Source organism: Pseudophryne corroboree, chromosome 9, assembly GCF_028390025.1.
Source record: "Pseudophryne corroboree isolate aPseCor3 chromosome 9, aPseCor3.hap2, whole genome shotgun sequence".
Taxonomy (NCBI): Eukaryota; Metazoa; Chordata; class Amphibia; order Anura; family Myobatrachidae; genus Pseudophryne; species Pseudophryne corroboree.
The window spans coordinates 268,531,423-268,543,634 of NC_086452.1; the positions used below are offsets into that span (position 1 = coordinate 268,531,423).

A 12,212-nucleotide genomic window follows, 5' to 3' on the forward strand; every position below is an offset into this window, starting at 1 on the left:
TCTATCAAATCTTGGATTTCTCAGATTTCTGACAGGGTTGGAAGTAATGAATCTGCAACCCAGGTATTACAGAGCTCTATGGCAGTATGGTCGGTTTCTGGTACCTTAGGACGCACTGCTATATACCCTCATAAGCGTGTGCGCTTGTGCAGGTCACACAAGACGACACGGATACAGATTCTGACACCACAGACGGTGATGGGGATGTGTTGCGGGGGTCCGCATCTCTTGCAAGGGGGGTGCAATTGTTGATAGAGGCTATCAGGGATGTGTTGAATGTTAATGATGCCACACCTGAGCAGGTTGAGGAGGCCTTTTTCACTGAAGAATTGAAAGCTATATTTGAGAAAGCATGAGAAAACTCTGAGAAAAAATTCCAGGTCCCTAAAAGGGTCCAGGTGGCGTTTCCTTTCCATGAGGAGGATAGGAAAAAATGGGAAAACCCACCGATTGTTGACGCATATGTGTCCAGACTCTCAAAGAAGGTGGTTTTGCCTGTTCCAGGATCTACCGCCTTAAAGGAGCCGGCTGTAAGAAAAATTGATAACGCGCTTAAATCAATGTACACTGCTTCTGGGGCCATATTACGTCCCACTATTGCTACTTCATGGATTGCATAGGCAATAGTAAAGTGGTCGGCTACCTTGCTTGAGGATTTGGATACGATGGATAGGGATAATGTTGCATTATATTTACGCAACATACATGATTCAGCAGGTTTTATGGTAGAATCCATGAAAGACCTGGGTTCCATGGCTGCGGGAATCTCTTCCATGTCTGTTTCAGCTTGTCGAGGACTGTGGCTGCGCCAGTGGTCGGCCGACGCGGAATCCAGAAAAAGTGTGGAGTCCCTACCCTATACAGGTCAGGCTCTCTTTGGGGAAACTCTAGACGTGTGGATATCCACGGCTACAGCGGGTAAGTCTCCGTTTCTTCCCTCAGCAGCACCTACTCCAAAGAAATCCTTCTCTTCATCTGCAACGAAGTCCTTTCAGCCTAACAAGCCTAGAAAGGCCAGAACGTCCAATGCCTTCTTTAGAGGAGGTCGAGTTAAGTCCAAGAAACCTGCCGCTGCAGGAACAAAATCCTGCTTCAAGTACGCCAAAGCCATCCGCATGACGGTGGACCGTGTGGCCTGGATGTGGGGCCAGTGGGAGCGATACTCAGACACTTCAGTCACGTCTGGGTATCGTCCGGCCTGGATCCCTGGTTGATAGATATTGTATCCCAGGGATACAGGGTGGAATTTCAAATTCTCCCTCCACATTGTTTTTTAAAATCAGGCTTACCAACTCTGTTGGCAGACAGCACTGTTCTACAAGACGCTGTCCAAAAACTGGTGGAGGCACAGGTCATTGTGCCAGTTCCTCCTCATTTACAAACCACAGGTTACTATTCGAACCTTTTTGTGGTACCGAAACCGGATGGTTCGGTCAGGTCCATTCTGAACCAAAATCATTGAACCCCTTTCTAAAGAAGTTCAAGATGGAGTCTCTCAGGACGGTGATATCAGATCTGGAAGAGGAGGAATTTCTGGTATCCCTGTATATCAAGGATGTGTACCTCCACATTCCGATATGGCTGCCGTGTCAGGCTTATCTCTGTTTCGCATTGTTGACTGTCAGTTCCAGGCCCTGCCATTCGGCCTCTCCACAGCACCAAGGGTGTTTACCAAGGTGATGGCAGAGATGATGGTTCTCCTCCGCAAACAAGGGGTGAACATCATCCCATATCTGGACGATCTGATTAAGGCACCGTCCAAGGAGAAGCTGCTGCAGTCCATTGTTCTCACAACACGCCTCCTTAAGAATCATGGTTGGATTCTGAACCTTCCAAAGTCACATTTGGAACCAACCCAGAGGTTGTCCTTTCTGGGAATGATCCTGGACACAGAAGTGCAGAAGGTGTTTCTTCCGCAAGAAAAGGTGTTGGTGATACAAACTATGGTCCGGGATGTCCTGAAACCAGCCCGGGTGTCGGTTCATCAATGCATTCGCCTGTTGGGAAAGATGGTGGCCTCTTACGAGGCTCTCCAGTAAGGAAGGTTCCACGCTTGGACCTTCCAACTGGATCTTCTGGACGAGTGGGCGGGATCTCATCTCCACATGCACTAGAGAATTTGTCTGTCAACGAAGGCCAGGATTTCACTCCTCTGGTGGCTACAATTACCTCACCTACTGGAGGGCAACGAATTCGGGATTCAGGAATAAGTCCTTTTAACCACGGATGCGAGCCTTCGGGGTTGGGGAGCAGTCACTCAAGGGGTAACTTTCCAGGGACGGTGGTCAAGCCTGGAAACCGGCCTGCCTATCATCATCCTGGAACTAAGCCGTCTATAATGGTCTTCTTCAGGCGGCCCCCCTTCTAAGAAATCGGGCCATTCAAGTGCAGTCGGACAATGTAACAGTGGCTTACATAAACCGACAGGGCGGAATGAAGAGCAGAGTGGCAATGTCAGAGGTGACAAGAATACTCCTCTGGACAGAAAAACACGCGTTGGCGCTGTCCGCCATCTTCATTCCGGGAGTAGACAACTGGGAAGCAGACTTCCTCAGCAAACATGATCTTCATCCAGGGGAGTGGGGTCTCCATCCGGAGGTGTTCAAGGAAATAAGAGACCTTTGGGGATTACCCCAAATAGACATGATGGCCTCTCGTCTCAACAAGAAGCTTCGGCGTTATTGTTCTAGGTCGAGGGACCCACAGGCAGTGGCAGTGGACACCCTGGTATCTCCATGGGTGTTCCAGTCAATGTACGTGTTTCCTCCACTCCCACTCATCCCAAGAATCCTAAAGCTCATAAGGAGAACAAGGGTTCAAGCGATCCTCATTGCCCCAGCTGGCCAAGAAGGGCTTGGTACATGGACCTTCTGAATCTACTGCAAGAAGAGCCGAGGCCTCTTCCTCTTCGGGAGGACTGTTCGCCTATCAAGACTTACCGCGGCTACGTTTGACGGCATGGAATTTGAGCGCCTGATACTTGCTCGGAAGGGCATTCCGTAGAAGGTCATTCCTACCCTCATACATGCTAGGAAAGGAGTAACGTGTAAACATTACCATCGTATTTGGAAGAAATACGTTTCTTGTTGTGAAGTTTCCTACGGTGGAGTTTCAACTCGGACGTTTTCTCCTCTTCCTGCAAGCAGGTGTGGCTATGGGCCTGAGGTTAGGATCTGTGAAGGTCCAGATTTCGGCCCTGTCCATTTTCTTTCAGAAACAATTGGCTGCCCTCCCTGAGGTCCAGACTTTTTTGAAGGGAGTTCTGCACATCCAACCTCCCTTTATACCGCCTAGTCGGATTGGTTTGAGCTTCTACAGGAGGTTGATGTCAAATTTCTTACATGGAAGACGGTCACGTTGTTGGCCTTAGCTTGTGCTAGACGCGTGTCCGAATTGGGGACTTTTTCCTGTAAAAGCCGTTACTTGATCTTCCACGAAGAGAGGACTGAGCTCCGGATGCCTCAGCAGTTTCTTCCAAAGGCTGTGTCGGCATTTCATATCAACCAACCTATTGTAGGGCCAGTAGCTACTGACTCCCCAATTACATCAAAGTCCTTGGATGTTGTAAGGGCTCTGAAGATATATGTGGGACTCTGTTTGTCCTATATGATCCCAAGAAAATTGCTTGTCCTGCTTCTAAGCAGACTATTTCTCGCTGGATTAAGTTCACTATCCAGCACGCTTATTCTACGGCAGGTCTGCCGTGTTCCAGATCTGTTAAGACCCACTTTACTTGTAAGGTGGGGTCTTCCTGGGCGGCTGCCCGGGGTGTCTCGGCAGTGCAACTTTGCCGAGCTGCAACTTGGTCTGGGTCGAACACGTTTGCAAAGTTTTACAAGTTCGATACTTTGGCCTCTGATGATCTGAAGTTCAGTCAATCAGTTCTGCAGGAGCCTCCGCGCCTTCCCTCCCGTTCTGGGAGCTTTGGTACATCCCCATGGTACTAATGTGGACCCCAGCATCCTCTAGGACGTAAGAGAAAATAGGATTTTGGTTACCTACCGGTAAATCCTTTTCTCGTAGTCCGTAGAGGATGCTGAGCGCCTGCCAAGCGCTTCGTTTTCCTGCAAATTTTATTTGGTTCAGTACAACTTTGTTTTAGTTGAGTTTTGCATTGTTACTTGGTAAGTAATGTTTCAGCGGTTGCTGAGTGTTCAGGCTACGTTGGCTTGACGTGCCTTGTATGTGTGAGCTAGTATGAATCTCGCCACTATGTGTGTATAATCCTTCTCTCGAAGATGTCCGTCTCCTCGGGCACAGTTTCTAGACTGTGTCTGGTAGGGGGGGCATAGAGGGAGGAGCCAGCCCACACTCTCAAACTCTTAAAGTGCCAATGGCTCCTGGTGGGCCCGTCTATACCCCATGGTATTAATATGGACCCCAGCATCCTCTACGGCAGGCATGTCCAAACTGCGGCCCTCCAGCTGTTGAGAAACTACACATCCCAGCATGCCCTGACACAGCTTTAGCATTCTCTGACAGCAAAACTGTCAGGGCATGCTGGGATATGTAGTTTCACAACAGCTGGAGGGCCGCAGTTTGGACATGCCTGCTCTACGGACTACGAGAAGGATTTAACGGTAGGTAACCAAAATCCTATTTTTATTAATGTTACTACTATATGCACACAATCCTTCTTTTAATCAGGGCTTGTTTTTAATTTGCGTTTCATTTTTGTGTGGTGAATAAATTGCTATTGCCTTTTCAGTTGTTCGTGTATTAACTTTATACAAGACAGATACCTAGAGCAAAGGGATCATACATTCTTAAGCTGGGTAAACACTAGCCAATATAGCGTCCGTTCAAGTGTACCCCCAGTATGTGTTTTAACAACGTGTTTCACAGACACGTGCAGCACAGCTGGTGGGCGATATATCTGCAGATATATCAGGCCATCTGGCTGTGTGTATGGGCAGTTCAGCCATACACTTCATACAGGGGGCTGATGTCACAGTTGGGTGGGCAAATTCAAATGCCTACCCAGATGGGTATCTTGACCAACACGGTAGTGTTGTATACTTTTACCTTGATCAGCTGCTCAGTCAGCGCAACAGTGGGTCCACAAACTTGTTTGTCAGGTGTGTACCGAGCCATACATTTTATATTTGAACACTGTTCAGTAATACCCTTTTTCCACCAGCTCAAAAAACACGGGTAAATGCACAGGGGCGCGCATTTACCTGTGTTTTTTGCTAGTGGAAAAGGGTCCCCCCGCAAAAATCCGGATCAAGTGACCAGTGAATCCTACCCGGGTAGCTACCTGGGTAGGACACGGGAATGATCCGTGTAGGGTTGTAGTGTAAACGGATGCCGTGTCGATGCGACACGGCTCCCGTTTACACTGTATGGATGGGCGGCGCTGGGAGATCATATGATCTCCCAGCGCCGCTCCTGCTGCGTCACTAGCAGCGTCACCAACCCGGCAATATGCAGGGTTGGTGAGCGCAGTGGGAAAGGGGGTTGAACACGGGCCGCAGCCGGGTAGCACCCGTGTTAGGCTCCCGGCTGCGACCCGAGGTATTCGTTACAGTAGCTAAAGTTTGCTTCAGCGGGCATTGTTATAAAGAGTGATGTGCAACACAAATACCAATCCTTGTCTCTTAAATTAGGTAATAATCAGTTGTTTAGTATTGGGTTTGTTTTGCTAAATACACTTCACACTAAAACAGGCACACAAAGTAAATAAGCTGTTGTATTCCTTTTTTTTTTTTTTTTATCTCTCAGTCTGCAGAGTTTGGGGTTGTGCCAGTGTCATTGAGCCATGCTCGGGATGCTTTTTTGTTTGGACGTTTGGCAGAAAACCTGCTGGCACATGTGAAAGATCAAAGTAGGTCACAATATAACTGTAATACTTATTTGATTCAAATATTGTGCTTTATCCAATTCATTGATGTGTTAAAGATACACTGACCTACAGTATATTCAGTTACAAATCTTACCAGGAATATTGACCCTTCTTTTACTTATTTATACAAAGCTTGTATTCTATACATACGTCTTTCTATAATTTAATGTATCCTATAATTTTGTGGCTGACAAATTAAATTGCTGTAAATTTGAGATTGATGTATGTTTTCAAAATATTGAGAAATTTGATACTGTTAATGATAACTAACTAAAATCAGTTATTTAATTTTACATGGTTACTAAAGTCTGTGTTGCTAATTTCTAGTAAATGGCAGAAGAATTATGGTCCTAGTTAGTAAGTTTACAATACGCTGATGAGAATTCTAAAATGCATTGATAACAAGTTTGAAATGTCAAAAATTCATCTTTAAAGACTTGTCGTTTAACGGGCCTTCAAAAATGAAATTCAAACCTAATGCAACTGTACTTCCAAATTAGAAAGTATTTTTGGATCTTTACTTTTTTTCTGACGTCCTAGTGGATGCTGGGGACTCCGTAAGGACCATGGGGAATAGCGGGCTCCGCAGGAGACTGGGCACAACTAAGAAAGAAATAGGACTACCTGGTGTGCACTGGCTCCTCCCTCTATGCCCCTCCTCCAGACATCAGTTAGAATTTTGTGCCCGGCCTAGCTGGTTGCACACTAGGGGCTCTCCTGAGCTCCTAGAAAAGAAAGTATATTTTAGGTTTTTTATTTTCAATGAGATCTGCTGGCAACAGACTCACTGCTACAAGGGACTGAGGGGAGAGAAGCGAACCTACCTGCTTGCAGCTAGCTTGGGCTTCTAGGCTACTGGACACCATTAGCTCCAGAGGGATCGAACACAGGCCCAGCCTCGGTCGTCCGGTCCCGGAGCCGCGCCGCCGTCCCCCTTGCAGAGCCAGAAGCAAGAAGACGTTCCTGGAAATCGACGGCAGAAGACTCCGGTCTTCATCAAGGTAGCGCACAGCACTGCAGCTGTGCGCCATTGCTCCCCAGGCATACCACACACTCCGGTCACTAATGGGTGCAGGGCGCTGGGGGGGGCGCGCAAAATAACACATAATATAGTCATTAAGTCTATATATGTGTAAAATCCCCTGCCAAAATATCCATAAAAAAGCGGGAGAAGTCAGCCGAAAAAGGGGCGGGGCTATCTCCCTCAGCACACTGGCGCCATTTCCTCTCACAGCTCCGCTGGAAGGACGCTCCCAAGGCTCTCCCCTGCAGTTTCCAGACTCCATAGGGTAAAAAAGAGAGGGGGGCACTAAATTTAGGCGCAAATAATATATATATATATATATATATATATATATATATATATATATATATATATATATATAGTCCCGCAATGGTGTGGCACTCGGCTTGATGACTAAGCAATAAACCAGTCAGGTCTTACAACGTTTCAGTGCTTTATTGCACTATCGTCAGGATACAATGCACATAAATGACATTACATACCTTTATAATCATGCACCCAAAGTGAATTCGCGCCAGGAGGTCCGTTTGAACTTCCCCCTAGCGTCAAACACGTAATACATCATCACGTTAGTGACTCCCATCACCATGACAACAAACAATAAATCATCACATCTACGGTTCTGAATAAAGTATCCATATACTTCAAAGGAGTAGTTTCTAAAAGCAACTAAAGCTCAGGTATTCATTTAACCCTCTGGGTGACAATACTCCCAGACGGTAAATCCATTCTGTCTCACGTTGCAGTAATAATCGATTGCGATCGCCACCCCTTAGAGGCTTCTTAACAAAATCGATCATCCTATATTTAATACTAGCAACACTGTGGTTAAATTCGGCAAAGTGCCGAGCTACCGGTTGGTCAGATTTGCTCTTACTGACCAAAGCCGCTCTAATGGCCGATCGGTGTGCCGACATGCGATCTTTAAATCTGCCCTGGGTCTTACCTATATAGGAAAGACCACAGGGGCAGATAATCTGATACACCACATAGGTTGAATTGCAGGTTAGATGGTGTCTAATACGATACTCTTTTCCTGTATGAGGGTGACAAAAGGTGTCACCAGGAATAAGATAACCACAGGTGGTACAACCACATTTAAAACAGCCTAAGCTTTTATTAGACAAAAAATGTGATGGTTTATCCTTATTAGTAGCACTAATGTCGGCATGCACCAACAGATCTCTTAAATTACGACCTCTTGTAAAACATGGCATGGGATTCATATTCTGAAAGGGCAATTGCCGGTCCGTTTTAATAACATGCCAATGCTTTTTAACTACCGCATTGACATTTCTAGATTGAGTATTGAATCGATTAATTACCGGGAATCGTGTCTTCTCATTGTTTTTTGTCTCCGATTTTTCTAATAATAGCATTCTATCCATTGTCATTACTCGGTCCCTAGTTTTCATCAAATCTTGTCTATGATAACCTCTTATGACAAGTTTCTCAATTAAAGACTCCATCTGTGCTCTAGCTAAGTCGCTGTCAGAATTGATTCTCCAAATTCTCAGCATCTGTGAATAAGGTAGTGATTTCTTTAAACTAGGTGGATGACAACTAGTGTATTGAAGGAGTGTGTTACGATCAGTTAATTTTGTATGTACTGATGTCACAAATTTTTGAGCCTCAATCTTAATATCCACATCAAGAAAATCAATTTTTTCTTGGCTCATTCTGATGGTAAATTTAATGGGACAATGACTGTTATTATTAATTTCTATTAATTCCATAAGATGTCTCAGTACCACTCCACACAATAAATAAATCATCTATAAAACGTTTGTATAATACAATATTAGATGTAATACTTATTATCAAAAAAGAACTTTTTGCTGGACACAACCATGTTCTTGAATGAACTTATTACTCTGCGGGAGATTCCTGAAGGGGCATGGATGATCTGTGCAGATGTTGTAAGCTTATACACAGTGATACCACAGGAGGCATGCTTACAGATGGTTAAGGAGTTTTTGGTTACCAGTGGTGTATATGCTGAGGGTTTTGTGGAATTTTGTATTCGTTTATTGGAATTTGTTTTGAAAAAAAAATATTTTTTATTTGATAATAAGTATTACATTCAATTGAGCGGTTGCTCAATGGGTTCTGCTGTTGCTCCGATGATAGCCAATATTTTTATGTTTAACATAGAACAGAAAATCTTTTTTTCTAATCCAGATATTTCATCTAATATTGTATTATACAAACGTTTTATAGATGATTTATTTATTGTGTGGAGTGGTACTGAGACATCTTTTATGGAATTAATAGAAATTAATAATAACAGTCATTGTCCCATTAAATTTACCATCAGAATGAGCCAAGAAAAAATTGATTTTCTTGATGTGGATATTAAGATTGAGGCTCAAAAATTTGTGACATCAGTACATACAAAATTAACTGATCGTAACACACTCCTTCAATACACTAGTTGTCATCCACCTAGTTTAAAGAAATCACTACCTTATTCACAGATGCTGAGAATTTGGAGAATCAATTCTGACAGCGACTTAGCTAGAGCACAGATGGAGTCTTTAATTGAGAAACTTGTCATAAGAGGTTATCATAGACAAGATTTGATGAAAACTAGGGACCGAGTAATGACAATGGATAGAATGCTATTATTAGAAAAATCGGAGACAAAAAACAATGAGAAGACACGATTCCCGGTAATTAATCGATTCAATACTCAATCTAGAAATGTCAATGCGGTAGTTAAAAAGCATTGGCATGTTATTAAAACGGACCGGCAATTGCCCTTTCAGAATATGAATCCCATGCTATGTTTTACAAGAGGTCGTAATTTAAGAGATCTGTTGGTGCATGCCGACATTAGTGCTACTAATAAGGATAAACCATCACATTTTTTGTCTAATAAAAGCTTAGGCTGTTTTAAATGTGGTTGTACCACCTGTGGTTATCTTATTCCTGGTGACACCTTTTGTCACCCTCATACAGGAAAAGAGTATCGTATTAGACACCATCTAACCTGCAATTCAACCTATGTGGTGTATCAGATTATCTGCCCCTGTGGTCTTTCCTATATAGGTAAGACCCAGGGCAGATTTAAAGATCGCATGTCGGCACACCGATCGGCCATTAGAGCGGCTTTGGTCAGTAAGAGCAAATCTGACCAACCGGTAGCTCGGCACTTTGCCGAATTTAACCACAGTGTTGCTAGTATTAAATATAGGATGATCGATTTTGTTAAGAAGCCTCTAAGGGGTGGCGATCGCAATCGATTATTACTGCAACGTGAGACAGAATGGATTTACCGTCTGGGAGTATTGTCACCCAGAGGGTTAAATGAATACCTGAGCTTTAGTTGCTTTTAGAAACTACTCCTTTGAAGTATATGGATACTTTATTCAGAACCGTAGATGTGATGATTTATTGTTTGTTGTCATGGTGATGGGAGTCACTAACGTGATGATGTATTACGTGTTTGACGCTAGGAGGAAGTTCAAACGGACCTCCTGGCGCGAATTCACTTTGGGTGCATAATTATAAAGGTATGTAATGTCATTTATGTGCATTGTATCCTGACGATAGTGCAATAAAGCACTGAAACGTTGTAAGACCTGACTGGTTTATTGCTTATTCATCAAGCCGAGTGCCACACCATTGCGGGACTATATTTATACATATGTATATGTGGAGGCACCGGCGCAGCTGTTTGTATTTTCCGTGGAGTGCCGGTCTGGAAACTGCTATATATATATACATATATATATATAGCTGCTATAGGGTAAAATCACTTGTGTAGTGTGAATCCCTGCATTATATAGCGCTCTGGTGTGTGCTGGCATACTCTCTCTCTGTCTCCCCAAAGGACTTTGTGGGGTCCTGTCCTCGTTCAGAGCATTCCCTGTGTGTGTGCGGTGTGTCGGTACGGCTGTGTCGACATGTTTGATGAGGAGGCTTATGTGGAGGCGGAGCAGGTGCCGATAAATGTGATGTCACCCCCTGCGGGGTCGACACCTGAATGGATGGACATGTGGAAGGAATTACGCGACAGTGTCAACTCCTTACATAGAAGGTTTGACGACATAGCAGATGTGGGACAGCCGGCTTCTCAGCCCGTGCCTGCCCAGGCGTCTCAAAAGCCACATGGGGCTCTAAAACGACCACTACCTCAGATGGCAGACACAGATGTCGACACGGATACTGACTCCAGTGTCGACGACGATGAGACTAGTGTACATTCCAATAGAGCCACTCGTTATATGATTACGGCAATGAAAAATGTGTTGCACATTTCTGATATTAGCCTAGGTACCACAAAAAAGGGTATTATGTTTGGGGAGAAAAAGCTACCAGTGGTTTTTCCCCCATCTGATGAATTAAACGAAGTGTGTGAAGAAGCGTGGGCTTCCCCCGATAAGAAACTGGTAATTTCTAAAAAGTTACTAATGGCGTACCCTTTCACGCCAGAGGACAGGTCACGTTGGGAGACATCCCCTAGGGTGGATAAAGCGCTCACACGCCTGTCAAAAAAGGTGCCACTACCGCCTCCGGACACGGCCGCCCTAAAGGAGCCAGCGGATAGAAAGCAGGAGGCTATCCTGAAGTCTGTATATACACACTCAGGAATTATACTGAGACCGGCAATTGCTTCAGCATGGATGTGCAGTGCTGCAGCTGCGTGGTCAGATTCCCTGTCGGAAAACATTGATACCCTAGACAGGGACACTATATTGCTAACCGTAGAGCATATTAAAGACGCAGTCTTATACATGAGAGATGCACAGAGGGATATTTGCCGGCTGGCATCTAAAATAAACGCAATGTCCACTTCTGCCAGGAGAGGGTTGTGGACTCGGCAGTGGACAGGAGATACAGATTCTAAAAGGCACATGGAAGTTTTGCCTTACAAGGGTGAGGAGTTGTTTGGGGATGGTCTCACGGACCTCGTGTCCACAGCGACAGCTGGGAAGTCAGCATTTTTACCCCATGTTCCCTCACAGCCAAAGAAAGCACCGTATTATCAGGTACAGTCCTTTCGGCCCCAGAAAGGCAAGCGGGTTAAAGGCGCGTCCTTTCTGCCCAGAGGCAGAGGTAGAGGGAAAAAGCTGCAGCATACAGCCAGTTCCCAGGAACAAAAGTCCTCTCCCGCTTCCTCTAAGTCCACCGCATGACGCTGGGGCTCCACAGGCGGAGCCAGGTACGGTGGGGGCCCGTCTCAAGAACTTCAGTGACCAGTGGGTTCGCTCATGGGTGGATCCCTGGATTCTACAAGTAGTGTCTCAGGGGTACAAGCTGGAATTCGAGACGTCTCCCCCTCGCCGTTTCCTCAAATCTGCCTTGCCGACAGCTCCCCCGGACAGGGAGGCAGTGCTG

The 12,212-nt window shown here is 45.1% G+C and overlaps 1 protein-coding gene across 2 annotated transcripts in view; it reads left to right on the plus strand.

Moving 5' to 3' along the window:
• The window catches only part of SCYL3 (SCY1 like pseudokinase 3), a 377,023-nt gene that overhangs the window by 189,837 nt on the left and 174,974 nt on the right, over positions 1-12,212 (plus strand). For both annotated transcript variants that reach the window (XM_063940292.1, XM_063940291.1), the window contains exon 4: positions 5,725-5,827. In XM_063940292.1, coding sequence (XP_063796362.1) covers positions 5,725-5,827 — 103 coding nt within the window. The remainder of the gene's footprint in view (positions 1-5,724; positions 5,828-12,212) is intronic.